This window comes from Nannospalax galili, unplaced genomic scaffold, assembly GCF_000622305.1.
Source record: "Nannospalax galili isolate Female #2095 unplaced genomic scaffold, S.galili_v1.0 scaffold109, whole genome shotgun sequence".
Taxonomy (NCBI): domain Eukaryota; kingdom Metazoa; phylum Chordata; class Mammalia; order Rodentia; family Spalacidae; genus Nannospalax; species Nannospalax galili.
Window position 1 is genome coordinate 1,436,614 of NW_008360315.1, and position 14,144 is coordinate 1,450,757.

Here is a 14,144-nt window from a genome sequence, read left to right on the forward strand (position 1 = left end):
TGCCTTTGTGGTTTACTTGTTGGGCATGAAAAGCTGGTTTGTCTAAGCTTCCGATTCTCTCTTTTGATATTATATCAGAGTGGCAAGATTGCTTTTGTCCTCAGGAGTTCCCAGAGAGGCCCAAGTCAGGTTAGGATCAGCTGCTCTCAGGCTTTCTCCTAAGGTCTGGATCCCTCTAGGAAAGATGTTGTCTGCCGGAATTTGGGTGTCAGACTGGCCTGGGTGCAGGGCCCAGCAAAGATGCTGGTCTCGTGGAGCTGGTGGCTATGCTATTCAGAGATGCAAAGGAAGATGAGGGTGGGAAGAGGCCCCAAGTGCTCTTGGGGACTGCAGGGAGGAACTGGGTTGTCTGGATGTAAAGGATCAGGAAGCCAAAAGGTCAGCCCAGTTGTCCAGGAAAGAGGCTGGCAGGTTGTGTGGCCCAGGGAAGCAGAGGGAGGTGAGGGCGGGACCTGGCCCAGAGGGCTCCTGGGGACCTTGAGAAGGAACTGGGTTGGTCTGGATGCAAAGGATCAGGAAGCAGTAGTGATTCCCCATGTCTGGGGTGCCAAGACAAGGAATGGGACAGTACCCAGGCTAGGAGGAAAGACGGGAGGGTTAGATGGGAGGGTGAATGAGGCTGGGGTGTCAAGGCATGGAGGGTGCTATGGACTTACCCAGGAGAGAGGCTGGTGGGTTGTGCAGGCCCAGGCAAGCAGAGGGAGGTGAAGGAGGAACCAGCCCATAGGGCTCCTGGGGACCGCACGAAGGCTCTCTCGGATTTTTTTAATGTAGGCACTTGGAGCTGTAAAATTCCCTCTAAGGACTGCTTTCAACATGTCCCAGAGGTTTTGTTGTGTTGTATTGTCTTTTTCATTTAGTTCCAGGAATACTTTTATTTCTTACTTAATTTCTCTTTTGACCCAATTATCATTCAGGAGTGTGTTGTTTAATCTCCTTGTGTTCATGTGGTTACTAGTGTTTCTTCTGGTGTTGATTTTAAGCTTTATTTCATTGTGGTCTGATAGAATGCATGGAATTATTTCAGTCTTTTTGTATTTGTTGAGGTTTGTTTTGTGCCCAAGAATATGGTCAGTTTTGGAAAAGGTTCCATGGGGTGCTGAATAGGAAGTATATTCTTCGGTGCTTGGGTGGAATATTCGGTAGATGTCTGTTAGGTTCACTTGATATATGGTATTGTTTAATTCAGATGTCTCTCTGTTAATTCCCTGTCCTGTTGACTTATCTAATGGAGACAGTGGGGTATTGAAGTGCCCTATTATTAATGAGTTTGAATTAATCTGGGTCTTATAGTCCTGTAGTACTGTTTTTATGAAGTTAGGTATACCAGAGTTTTGTGAATATATGTTCATGGTTGTGCTATCTTCTTGGTTTATTGTTTCTTCCGTCAGAATGAAGTGGCCCTCTTTATCTGTTCTGATTAGTTGTAGTTTAAGGTCTATTTTATCAGATATTAGAATTGCAACACCTACTGTTTTTCTTAGTACCATTTGCTTGGTGTATTTTTTTTCCATCCTTTCACCTTAAGGTAGTGCCTGTCCTTGAAAATGAGAGGAGTTTCTTGCAGACAACAAAAAGTTGGGTCTTGTTTCTTAATCCATTTCAACTAGTCTGTATCTTTTGGCTGGTGAGTTCAGTCCATTGATATTTAAAGTTATGAATGAAAGATATGTATTGAATCCTGTCATTTTTATTTCTGTTCATATTCTTGATACAGCTGTGTATTTCCACAGTTATACCTTCATTGAATTTCTTTCCATAACCCCTTGTATATAGTCGTTCCTTTCTCAGCTCTTTGTATTGCTTCAAGAATTCTCCGAAGGGCTGGTTTTGTGAACATGAATTCTTTCAGCCTATTTATGTCATGGAAGATTTTTCTTTTCCCTTCAACTATTGTTTACATTTTGGCTGAGTAAAGTAATCTGGGTTGGCATCTGTGGTCATTTAGAACTGGGAATACTTTGGTGCTGGTTCTTCTGGCTTTCATAGTTTTCACTGACAAGTCAGCTGTAATCCTGATGGGTTTTCCTTTGTATGTGATTTTTTGTTTTTCTTTTGCAGCTTTCACTATTGTCTCTTTGCTTTGAACATTCGGTGTTTTTACTATGATGTGCCATGGAGAGTTTCTTTTCTGGTCCTGTCTATTTGGTGTTCTGTGTGCTTCTTGTATTTGTATGGGCATGTCTTTTTTTAATTTGGGGTAATTTTCTTCTACAATCCTGTTGAAGTTCTGTTCCATACCATTATCTTGAAATTCTTCTTCTTCCTGTATGCCTGTGATTCGTAAGTTTTTTTTTTTTTTTATGGTGTCACACAATTCTTGCATATTCTATTCTTGTGTTTTCTTAAATCATTCATACTCTTTTCTTGAGTGGTCTAATTTTTCCACTTTATCTTCCAGTCTTGATATTCTGTTTTCCATTTCATTCATCCTATTGGTGAGGCTTTCTCTTGTCGTTTCTAATTGGCTTACTGAGTGTTTCACTTCCTTCTTCATTTCAGCCTGAGTAGTCTTCAATATTTCTAACTCTTTTCTGAATTCATTTAGAATTTTATCCCTATCTTCCTTCAGTTTTTTAATCTCTTTGTTTGTGTGTTCTTTAAATTCAGTGAATTCTTTGAGTTCCATGTCCTGTATTATCTCTACGGGGTTCTCATTGTACTCCTCTAGAGGACTGATGGTGCTTTGTGGGGATATATTATTTTGGTTTTTCATGTTATTATTTTTTCTCTGTGACTTTTGACATGTGAATTTCTTTTGTAGTTTCTAATTCTTTTGTGAGACACGAGTTTTCAAGTTTAGGTCTGCTTCTTTTTGTAAACTTTATGTGCCTTTGTGGTTTACTTGTTGGTCATGAAAAGCTGGTTTGTCTAAAGCTTCCAATTCTCTCTTTTGATATTATATCAGAGTGGCCAGATTGCTTTTGTCCTCAGGAGTTCCCAGAGAGGCCCAAGTCAGGTTAGGATCAGCTGCTCTCAGGCTTTCTCCTAAGGTCTGGATCCCTCTAGGAAAGATGCTGCCCTCAGGAATATGGGGGCTGGACTGGCCTGGGAGCAGCGCCCTGGAAAGATGCTGGTCTCAGGAAGTTGGTGACTGTGCCACCCAGGGATGCAAAGGGAGGTGGAGGCCAGAAGAGGCCCTGAGGGCTCCTGGTTACTACTGTGAGGAACTGGGTTGGTCTGGATGCAGAGGATCAGGAAGCAGTGGGGATTCTGAGCCTAGAGGTCAGTCCAGGAGTCTGTGGTTCCAAGACAAGAAATGGTCCAGTACCTAGGGTAGGAGGGGAGCTGGGAGGGTGAATGGCTGCATGGTGGGCACTGCAGGACTTACCCAGGAAAGGTGCTGACAGCAGGATGCTGGAGACTGTGCAGCCCGGAAAGCTAAGGGTGGTGAGGGCGGGACCTGGCCCAGAGGGCTCCTGGAGACCAGGAAAGGTTCTGGCACCTGGTCACTGGAGGCTGTTCAGCCCAGGGAAACAAAGGGACATGAAGGCAGGACCTGGCCCAGAGGCTCCTGGGGACCACAGGGAGGGACTTGGTTCCTCTGGATGCAAAGAATCAGGAAGCAGTGGTATCTCTGGGCTGAGAGACTAGCCCTGGTGTCTGGGGTGCCAAGACAAGACATGGACTAGGAGGAGAGATGTGGTAGGGGAGCTGGGAGGGTAAAAGAGGCTGGGGGAGTCAAGGCGTGGTGGGTGCGCTGGAGTTACTGAAGAAAGGTGCTGGCACCAGGACACCAGAGTCTGTGCAGCCCAGGAAGCAAAGGCTTATTTTAATTTTTTTATATCCAGTATTCTAGTAGAATACCTTTCCCTCTGCCTATTTTGAGCATCTAATGCCTATTATTATGGCTTTCATTTAGGTCAGTTTATTTTCTAGGTCTGTAAAACAAACTGAATTTGAAACCTAATTGAGGATATCCAGTTTTTAATTTTGCTATAGAAGCAGATTTTTGGAAAAAAGATATTTGCCAAAATAGTAGTAAACAGTAATGTATGTGGAAAATAAACTTATTTTACATGTTTTTAACATAAGTCACAGAATTACTCAAACTCTTATTATTGTTATTATTACTTTTTTTTTTTTTTTTTTTTTGGTCTTTTTGAGACTGGGTCTTCCTGTAGCCTCAGCTTGCCTGGAACTGACTATATAGACCAGGCAGGCTGGCCTTGAATTCACAGAGATCTGTCTACCTCTGCCTCCCAAGTGCTGGGATTAGAGGCGTGTGCCACCACACCCTGTCTGATTGGTTTTTTTTTGTTAAACTTTGCTTCCTGAAACTCTTTATATCTGTAGAAGTTGCCATAATATGGCAAATGGTTAACACTTAAGTATTTGTTTAATAAATGAGAAGGAAAAAGAATGTTTAAATGATCACTGCAGGTTTTGAGTTTGTGTTTGAAAGCAGTCAGACCTATAAGCAAGCATATTTAAAGCAGCTTAGGAGATAACTGTTGAATGAAGCAACAGTTAACATGCATTAAGCAGGTAATGCCATGTATGCATAAGCAGTGTGAAAAGTCTGTAAATCAATGCTGTTATACATATGATCACATTCTCAGTAAAATACTGTGCGGTAGATAACTGTGTTAATATATGCCTCTTGGCATTTCATCCTGGAAACACTGTGTATAAACTTTGTCACCAGATGGGAAATGAAACATATTTCACCTCTGTTAAGGTCACCATGATATACGGCAGAGGGATTAGCTGTTTTATCTAATTGCAGATGGTGGTATATGTTTCCAAGACCCCCCAGAAAGAACCTATCAAGTTGTCATACAGTTTTGGATGACATGTCCAAGCATACTACTATCTACCCTTTTCAGGCTCAGGCTTAGTAAATGGAGCTGTAGCAAAGCAGGATACTGCCTTACCTGGATATATGCAGAATCCTGCTGCATTCAGACCGGATATACTTGATTAATCTCAGAGTTGTATAGTGCATAATAGGTCTGATAGAGGACAGCATATACATACTTCAGAGGCATGAATGAATTTCTGGTTCATTATTCTCCACCTACTCAAGCTAGTACAGCGTGAATTTCAGATCTGTTATGTGCAACTATAGTAACTGTCAGAAAAAAACTGAATATCATAGTAATTGGCCCTTAAACAAATTACAGATATTATCTAATCCTGGAAGATACCCTGTAGTGGAAATTTCACAAGAATCTCTTTTAAATACCACATAAGGCAAAGACCACTATCATTGTTAGGAATGCATTGGAGTAGCTTTCAGGTTTTTACAGCTTAATTTCATATTTAAAATATTTAAGTATTCCATTCAGACACTGTTTCATCTCATAGTTTTTGTTTTGGTTTGATTTTTCAGAGCTGGAGATGAAACCAGGGTTTCTGTGTGCTAGGCCACTGCTGTACCACTGAGCTCCATTTCTAACCTGGACATTTTATTTTTTCATCTCTTAACATTGAGTTGGGTTGTCTTAATAGTGTCTTTCTTTCTGAGGCTTCTGCTTTTCTCTCCCTTCGTGACTATATGAAATGTCAGTTGTTGCTAAAATTGTTGAAGAACTGATTACTTGTGGAAAGAGAATTGTTTTTTAATTTCACTGGATGACAGAAAAAGCATTAAGTTTTGCCTTTTTTCAGAACATAACTTAGTTATGGTCCCCCCAAAAAGAAGCTACAGGAAGTCTGTGTGCAATACTAGCCACAGTCCAAGTGCAACACAGACAGTGACTTGCTCATCTCTCTTCCTCATCTCCAAAGTTAACCACAGTTGATGTTATGCTATGAATTCTCTGATTACTGGGGCTAGAATTTGTTTGTTTATTACGCTCATATTTAGGATGCTAACTGACACACCATATAGATGTTCAGTAAATGTTTACCACTTTTTCCTTTGCTGTCTGTACTCAACATATTTGTATTCTTTCATCATTGTCAGCAAAAGATGTAGAAATAACATGACAGAAGATTAAAACCATTTTTTAAAATTATTTATTTAATAACCATATAATTAGAAGAAGCATTTCATGACAACAGCATTGATAAAACCATTTTAAAAGAATGGTTTTTTCCTAACCCATTTATTTTGTTCAATACTTATGATAAGGACATAGCTTTTTGCTGTGGTTTTGATAACTCACACTTGAATAAACTTTTCATTATTATTTTTAAAAATATTTTATTGCCCGGCATGGTGGCACACACCTGTAGTCCCAGCACTTGGGAGGCAGAGGCAGGCGGATCTCTGTGAATTCAAGGCCAGCCTGGTCTACATAGTGAGTTCCAGGACAGGTCGGGCTACAGGGAGATCCTGTCTCAAAAAGACCAAAAAAAAAATTTTTTTTTATTTATTATTTTTATTTTCCCATGTATGAGGGTTATGCCTACATGTAGGTAAGTACACCCATGTTGTGCAATGCCTGCAGAGGACAGAAGAGGCTGTCAGATCCCCTGGAACTGGAGTTATGGACAGTTGTTAGCTGCCATGTAGGTGCTAGTATTCGAACCCGGGTCTTCTGCAAGAACAGTGTTCTTAATCACTGAACCATCTCTCCAGTCCCCACTTTCAATTATTTTTTTTTAAATTTCTGCTATACTGGTTACTTTTGACTCATATAATTATTAAAGAAAATTTCTCCTTGATAGGTATATTTGATAGAATACTGAAATAAAGTTAGAATTTCTGCTGATGGTATCATCTGAAATGATCTCATAATTCTGTCAGTAAAATACATCAAATAAATATAAAATGAATTTTGTCAAGATTTGTAGTGTTAAGATTTTACTTGCTTCTAAAATGGTAAAGAATTTAATTAAGATAATTTGTCAGTACATACACAATTTCTTCATTACAGCGAAAAGTTTTATTTTGTTTCAGCCTTCATATTCCGCTATAAAAAAATAATTTAGAATAAGTAAAGTTGTTATTTGGAATTTAATACTTAAAACAACTGACTCTGTGATTTGTCCAAAATAGGCAAAAAGGACAATTAGCTGCAGAGAGAGCCAAGCAAGTAGAAGAATTTCTCCAGCGGAAACGAGAAGCCATGCAGAATAAAGCCCGAGCTGAGGGACATGTGGTATGGTATTTTTTTCCTTGAGATTTTGAACATACCAATATTCAGAGTTAAGATCTGGAATAATGTAAGTCTAAGTAAAAAAGGATCCTGGCCTAGCAATATACGCATAATAAAAGAAATTAAAGACATGCAAAAGTAATGCATTGAATATAAAGTTCTCACATATCCTTGTTTAACCTGTTTTCTGATGTATTTTATACCAAATATGAAATTTATCATTATTCTACATTCTGTTCTCTATTTTAAAAAGTAAAGTGAGTTTAACACCCAGATCTTCATATTAGAGAAATAAGTTCTTAATTGCTGGATTTTTTCCCAGTATATTTTTGTTTAGTAACAAACAATTTTAAAAGAAAAATGGGAGACAGATGTTTGTGTGAATATTTGTATTACTCTATATTTGTTGAAAAGCATGTTAGAAACCTTAAAGCCTCCAGCTATGCCAGTTAATAAAATTAAGTCATTTATCTAGGTTTTGAGATAATCATCTTACTACTTACTGAAATTATTAGTAGTTCTTGGTTGTAGAGTTGGCAAAATGTCATAAAACAACTGAGGATTTAAAAAACAAAAACAAAAAAACTCTGAGGATTATGTCTCAGCTCAGCATCCCATGAAGCATCCTGCTCATGTAGAAAATGCATCAATTATATGGTAATATATTTTTGTTAGACTTGTTACACATGTAATGTAAGTTTATAAATTGTTTATTAGTTGATATAAGACTTTTTTCTATGAGATTATAGCATAGAAAAATAGGTTTTTTTTGGTTTTTTGTTTTTTTTATTTTGTCTTTTTGAGACAGGGTCTCCCTGTAGCCCCAGCTGTCCTGGAACTCACTATGTAGACCAGGCTGGCCTTGAACTCACAGAGATCCGCCTGCCTCTGCCTCCCAAGTGCTGGGATTAAAGGCATGTGCCACCATGCCCAGCGGAAAAATAGATTTTTTTAATAGTCACCCATTGAATTCTTAATACATATACTTCAGTTTGCTTTCTTGATATCTGGAATGAACCTGTAAGTGTCCTTCCTCTAGATAATGGAAGAGAATTTCTTGCCGTCTCCCATTCCCTACTCTGCCTGGTAATAGCATCTTATGTATGTTATATCTTTTTAACTTTGACTCTGCTTAAAAAAAAAAAAAAAAAAAAAAAAAAAATTGTTTCTTTATCCCTGGAAGAAAACTGATTATCATATAACTGGTGAGTTTTCTTCATGTTCATTAGCTTCTTGGATATTTGGGTTTAAAGTTTTTAGCCACTGTTTCTTTACAAACACCCCCCCCCTTTTTCCTGAACTTGAGCGTACATAGCAGACTGCCATGACTCTTCGACACTCACTTATGTTCTTTTCTTTCTTTTTTTTTTTCCTGTGTCGCATTTCTGATGGCTCTATTGCTATGTCCTTAAATAGATGAATACTTTCTTCTGCTTCATACTATGCTGCTAATCCCATCCAGACAGTTTGATCTCATAGTTTTTGTTTTGCTTTGATTTTTCAGTGCTGGAGATGAAACCAGGGTTACTGTGTGCTAGGCCACTGCTGTACCACTGAGCTCCATTTCTAATCTGGACATTTTATTTTTTCATCTCTTAACATTGAGTTGGGTTGTCTTAATAGTGTCTTTCTTTCTGAGGCTTCTGCTTTTCTCTCCCTTCTTGATATATGAAATGTCATTATAATGGCTGTTTTAATTTCCTTATATACTGATTCTGTCACCTTTGTTATTTCTAAGTCTCTGTTTATTGGTTTCTCATTGAAATAATCTTTTCTGATTCTTTTATGTGCCTAGTAATTTGTGATAATATGCCAAGCACTGTGTATTATATCTTCCAGTATTTTCTATTTAACTATTGGAGGCTTTATTCTCGTATATAGTTAATTAGAAATCATTTGTGTCTTTGAAGCTTACTTTTAGGTTCTTCTGGACTGAGTGGAACCGTATTCCCTCTAATGCTAACTTGTCCCTTCTTCTCAGTAGCTGCCTTTTCAACATCCAAAGCCTTAATGGTTTAGAGGGCTTTCTACTCTGGCTGCTGGAGACTCCAAGAGCCTTCACATCTTCAGCACTCCTCTGTGTGTCTTTTGCTGCTCCGACCACAAATTCAGTGACCTTTAATTTTCCAAGCCCTGAATGGTGTTTCCTCAACTCACAAGGACCGTTCAGCTCTGTCTGAGTACTCTCACCTTATGCTGCAGCCTAGGAACTTGGGCCAAGCATTGAGTAGGGAAGTTCCTGGGCTTACCTTCCTCATTTCCCCTCTCCCAAGGATCTCTGCTCCATGCTACCTGTTACCTAGTATTTGAAAAACCATGGTCTCCTCTACCTGTTACCTAGTATTTGAAAACTATGGCTTCCTCTATGTTGCGCAGACTGTTTTTTTAAAGTAAGAGTATAACTTGCCCCCATTGCTCCATCATGGCTACAAGCAGTCCTTTATTTATTTTTTTTTCTTTTAGAGAATTTCATACATGTATACAGTGAAATATCACCATATATACACCATTTTCCCCTCCAACTCTCCCCATATCCCTCCTAACATATCCTTCCCAACTTCATTGTCCATTGTTTTTGCTTTATTTTGTTTTGTTTTGTTGATGACCCACTAACTCCAGAAATTCCTGCCAATATGTACATGGGTGTGGGGCCATGCACTGGAATATGAAACCTACCACAGGAAACCTACCAGTGACCACATCCTCAATAAAGAATGATTGTCCCCCTCCCAGCAACTTTAATGGCCGAAAGCTCCTTAGTAAAGGGTGGAGTCTGTTGATCATCTACCCCATCTCTGCCAGGATTTTGGCTGGCTTGATCTTGTGCAGGTAAACATAGCTGCTTTGGGTTCGTTAGTACTATACCCATGTCATTTCCAGAAGATAGCATTTACAGCCCTCCTCCCCATCCTCCAGCTCTTATATACATTCTGCCTCCTATGATGTTCCCCGAGTCTGCAAGCAATTCTTGAATGATGGTTCTGCTTGATGTAGAAGTCTAATTTGAAAGGGGTTTGTTTGCTTACCATTGTACTGTGAAGACTCTGCTTTATCATCTGACTTTTAAAAAAATATGAAAACACAACTCCTTTGTTGTATTTCTCTGATGTTGCAGCTGTGGTCTTGCTCTTGGCGTGTTACTAGCTGTGCTGCCCTGGTTGCTGCAGTGTAGTTATTTCAGTGTTAGACTCCTCAGATGCTCATTGTTATAGCAGTGTATTCATGTGTGAGTGTCAGGTTTTCTCTTCCTTGTTTTTGATTAGCCCCCTGGGAAGATGGGAGTGAGTGGACTGTGACCAGTCCTAGGTACACATTTCAGTGACAACAGAATACGGGTGGGACAGACTGAAATTCCACCTTTAAATACCTTTCTTTTCTAGACTTCAAAGGCTCTTAGTCTCATAGGTCTCACCATTCATGCAGACCATTAGTCGGTCCTTTCACTGTTCATGCCCTCATGTTAAGTATAGTGCTTCCTGGCATGTGAAGATGAGTGTTATATTGTAGGTAACCCTCTCTTGTAACCTCCATGTGTGCTCTTAGACTTACATTCTTAGTTTCCAACATGCTACAGAGCATGCTTCATGTTGCTCACACCTCCTGTGGTCATGATTTTTCTGACATACCTTTGCTTAAGTTTCACACTTTAAACTGGTGCTGCTGTATTCTTTTCCTTGTCTCCAAATTCCTCTTATTTACTCTTGAGACTACCAACCTTTGTCTTTGTTTGTTCTTGAATGCTAATATGTGTGAAGTAAAAGCAAAATCACAACATTTTTAATCTAAGAATTTGTTGGAAGGGGCTCTTTAGTGCTAGCTCTGTCCTCCTTCAATCAAATTTGTATATTTGGAGGCTGGGGGCATAACTCAGTGGGAGAACATTTAGCATGCAAGATGCACTGAGTTTGGTCTCCCATACTATAAGATAAAAAAAGGAAAGAAAAAATTTCTCCCCTGCCTGGTACTTGAATACAAAGTAAAGGCACCTCCGTGTATATTCCTGGTTAGCAAATAATCTCTCTCTCTCTCTCTCTCTCTCTCTCTCTCTCTCTCTCTCTCTCCCCCCAGCCCTCCCTCTCCCCTCTGTCCTTCCTCCCTGCTCCTCTCTTTTCTCCTTCTTTCCTCTCTCTTCCCCTTCCCCCACATTTGCACCCCTCCAGATACTACAAATATTGATATATTTCATGTTATTGTACCCTCATTTTAGCAGGATATGTATTTTAGTGTTTATATTTATTATGTATTTAACATATACTAGTATATTTTAATATGTATTTTAATAAGGAAGAAGAGATTTATTTTGACTCATGGTTTGTGGAGATCCAGTCTGTTTTGGTGGGGAAGGCGTGGGTGGCTGAAAACTCTGCGATAGGAGACAGTATGTGACAAGTGAACCAGCCTGTTAACCCTCCAAGGCTTGCCGCTAAGTTACCCACTTCTCCCCACTAGTCCTAGTCCCCACCATCTATAGTTTCTACAACCACTGAAAACAGCAACACCAGATGTTACTGAGTATTCAAACACATGAGATTATGGGGCATTTCACATTCAAACCATAGTACGCTGCCCCTGCTCCTGGTCACCAGAGTTTATTCAGTCCATCTTCAAAAGCCTCCTGTGGCCTTAAAGTTCTAGTACTTTTCAAAAGTCTCTTCTGAGACTTAAGACAGTCTCAAATGTGAGCATCAAAAAACAAGTTACATACTTCTAATATACAGTGCACACAGTAAATATTGCTATTCCAACAGAAAGGAATTAGGTGTGTTCTTGTTTCCTTCTGTTGCTGTGATAAAATATTCTGACCAAAACAGCATAAAGGAGGAAAGGATTTATTTGACTTGAACTTCCAGGCCACAGCTATCACTGAGGAAAGTCAGCATGGGAATGCAAGAAGAAACCATGGGGGAAGTGTTTGCTGGCTTGCTCAGAGCTGCTTTGTTATACAACCCAGGACGACTTGTCTGGGGATGGTACTGCCCACAGTGGGTGGGTCCTCCTACATCAATTAATAATCAAGAAAATGTCCCACAGAGATAGCCACAGACAAATATAATAAAGACAATTACTCAGTTTAAACTCATTTTTTCAGATGTTTTAGGTTGTATCTAGTTGACAGTTAATGCTGAGACAGAGGGATAGCAAGGAGAGGTTGAACCAAAGTAAGACTGGAACTCAACAGCTCCATGGTCTGTGTCTGGAACTTGTGGTGATATCATCTGGGCTTTAGTGAGTTTGAGTAGCCCTACCCCTCCAATTCTCTGGTAGCATGTAGACCCTCTCTCTTAGGCTGACTCCATCCAGTGCCTGCAGCTTTACTTGGTAAACACCCCACATTTCTGTCATCTCCAATATCTTCAGGTCTCCTTTGTAATTTAGGCTTCATACCTCGCTCAAGAGCTCTTTACAAAGACTCTGACCCTACTGCACATTGCCTGGCCTCAGCGGCTTTCTGGAACTTTAATGTAAGCCTCCATGACCCCTTCACTCTTGCATTTTACATGCCTGCAAAATGCAATCAATTAGGCTGTGACAGGTTCTGATGCCAGCTTGAGATGTAGTCCTGGCGCCTTTGGTCCATAGCTGCAGCAGCCTCAGAGTGCCTGTCTGGCTGAGCCTGGGAAAACATTAATTAGGAATCCATGGAAGTTCTCTGGTCAGGGACTGCCTTTTCAAATAAAAGTTTTTGAAATGGGCTTGCATCATTCTACCTTGGTACTCTTGATGGGCCTTACCCTCGAGGCAGCCTTCCTATTGTTCCAGTATGGATTTCAGAGGTTTCTCTTTAAGGTCACTAGTCCCTTTAAAAAGTATAGCCTTGCTTTTACCCCATTAACACTCCTTTCATGACCAAACTAAGCTATTTTCACATCTTTTTGCTTTCTAGTGATAAAAACCTAAGAGCAGTGAGCAGTAACCATGCCATAGATTATATGCTACACTGTCTTAATTTTTTTTTAATTTTCCTTTGCCAACATATTAATCTATTATTTTTTTAAAATTTCAGAATGCAGGCAAAATACAGCCACATTTTGCTAAAATATAATGTGAATATATTATAATGTGAATATAATATAATGTCTAATTCCTAGTAAATTCCTTGTTCCCTCCTCATACCTCATGAGCCTGACCTTTACTGTCTTTGTTCTCAGCCTATTGGTCTTTCATACTCCCACCAGAATTTCTCAGTGACCCTTGTGTATAGCATTTTAGGACTTCTTTAGCCCACAGATCCAAATCCTTCCGTGGTTTTCCCACAAACCAGTTTTGAAGACCTATGGACCACATGATCAAGCTTATTGGAGCACCATTCCACTTCTGGTGCTCATTTTCTATATTGGTTTTCATTGTTACCAAATACAACTTAAGGGAGATAAATCAACTTAAGGGAGAACTTTGGCTCACTGTTTGAGGTGATACAGTCTATTATGGTGGGGAAGTCATGTTGCACTTAGTTACATTTTGTCACTAGTCAGAAAGCAGAGAATGAGCTCCAACAGTATGTTCTTTAAGGTGTTTTATGTCTTTCCAATATACATTTAATTAAGCTATGCATAATTCCTTCATCTCTTGCTGGCATCTGAACTCTGGTCCTGCTGATTGAGCCATGCACATTCTTAACTGCTGAGCCATTTCTTCAACCCATTGTGCTAATTTTCTATAGTCACACTCTCCATAATCCCAAACACACAGCAAACACTGATTCTTGCTCTCCATTGTATGGTTTTGTCATTTCTAGTTTGTCTTACAAATTGTATGTATATGTAAATATACGTGATTATATGTAACTTTTTACAACTGAGCTTTGCTCCTGGGCCATAATGCTATTCTTTCAACTTACTGCCTATATCACTAGCTTGCTGCTGTGTTGCTTTTTAGTATTCCATTGCTTAGATGTCCTACAGTTTGCTTCTTTCACTTACTGGGGAATATTTGGATTCCTCCCAGGTTTTGATAATTACGAGTGGGGCTGTTTTGAACATCAACATACAGGTTTTTCTATGATGATAAGTGTTTCTTTATCTGGGGTAAATAGGTAAGAGTGGATTTGTTGTATTGTATGATAAGTGGGTTTTCTGTTTTTTTTTTTTAATTATT

The 14,144-nt window shown here is 39.4% G+C and overlaps 1 protein-coding gene across 4 annotated transcripts in view; it reads left to right on the forward strand.

Annotated features, from left to right (window-relative positions):
* The window catches only part of Nek1 (NIMA related kinase 1), a 182,039-nt gene that overhangs the window by 70,184 nt on the left and 97,711 nt on the right, over positions 1 to 14,144 (forward strand). For all 4 annotated transcript variants that reach the window (XM_008824939.3, XM_029559550.1, XM_029559551.1 and 1 more), the window contains one exon: positions 6,950 to 7,052. In XM_008824939.3, coding sequence (XP_008823161.1) covers positions 6,950 to 7,052 — 103 coding nt within the window. The remainder of the gene's footprint in view (positions 1 to 6,949; positions 7,053 to 14,144) is intronic.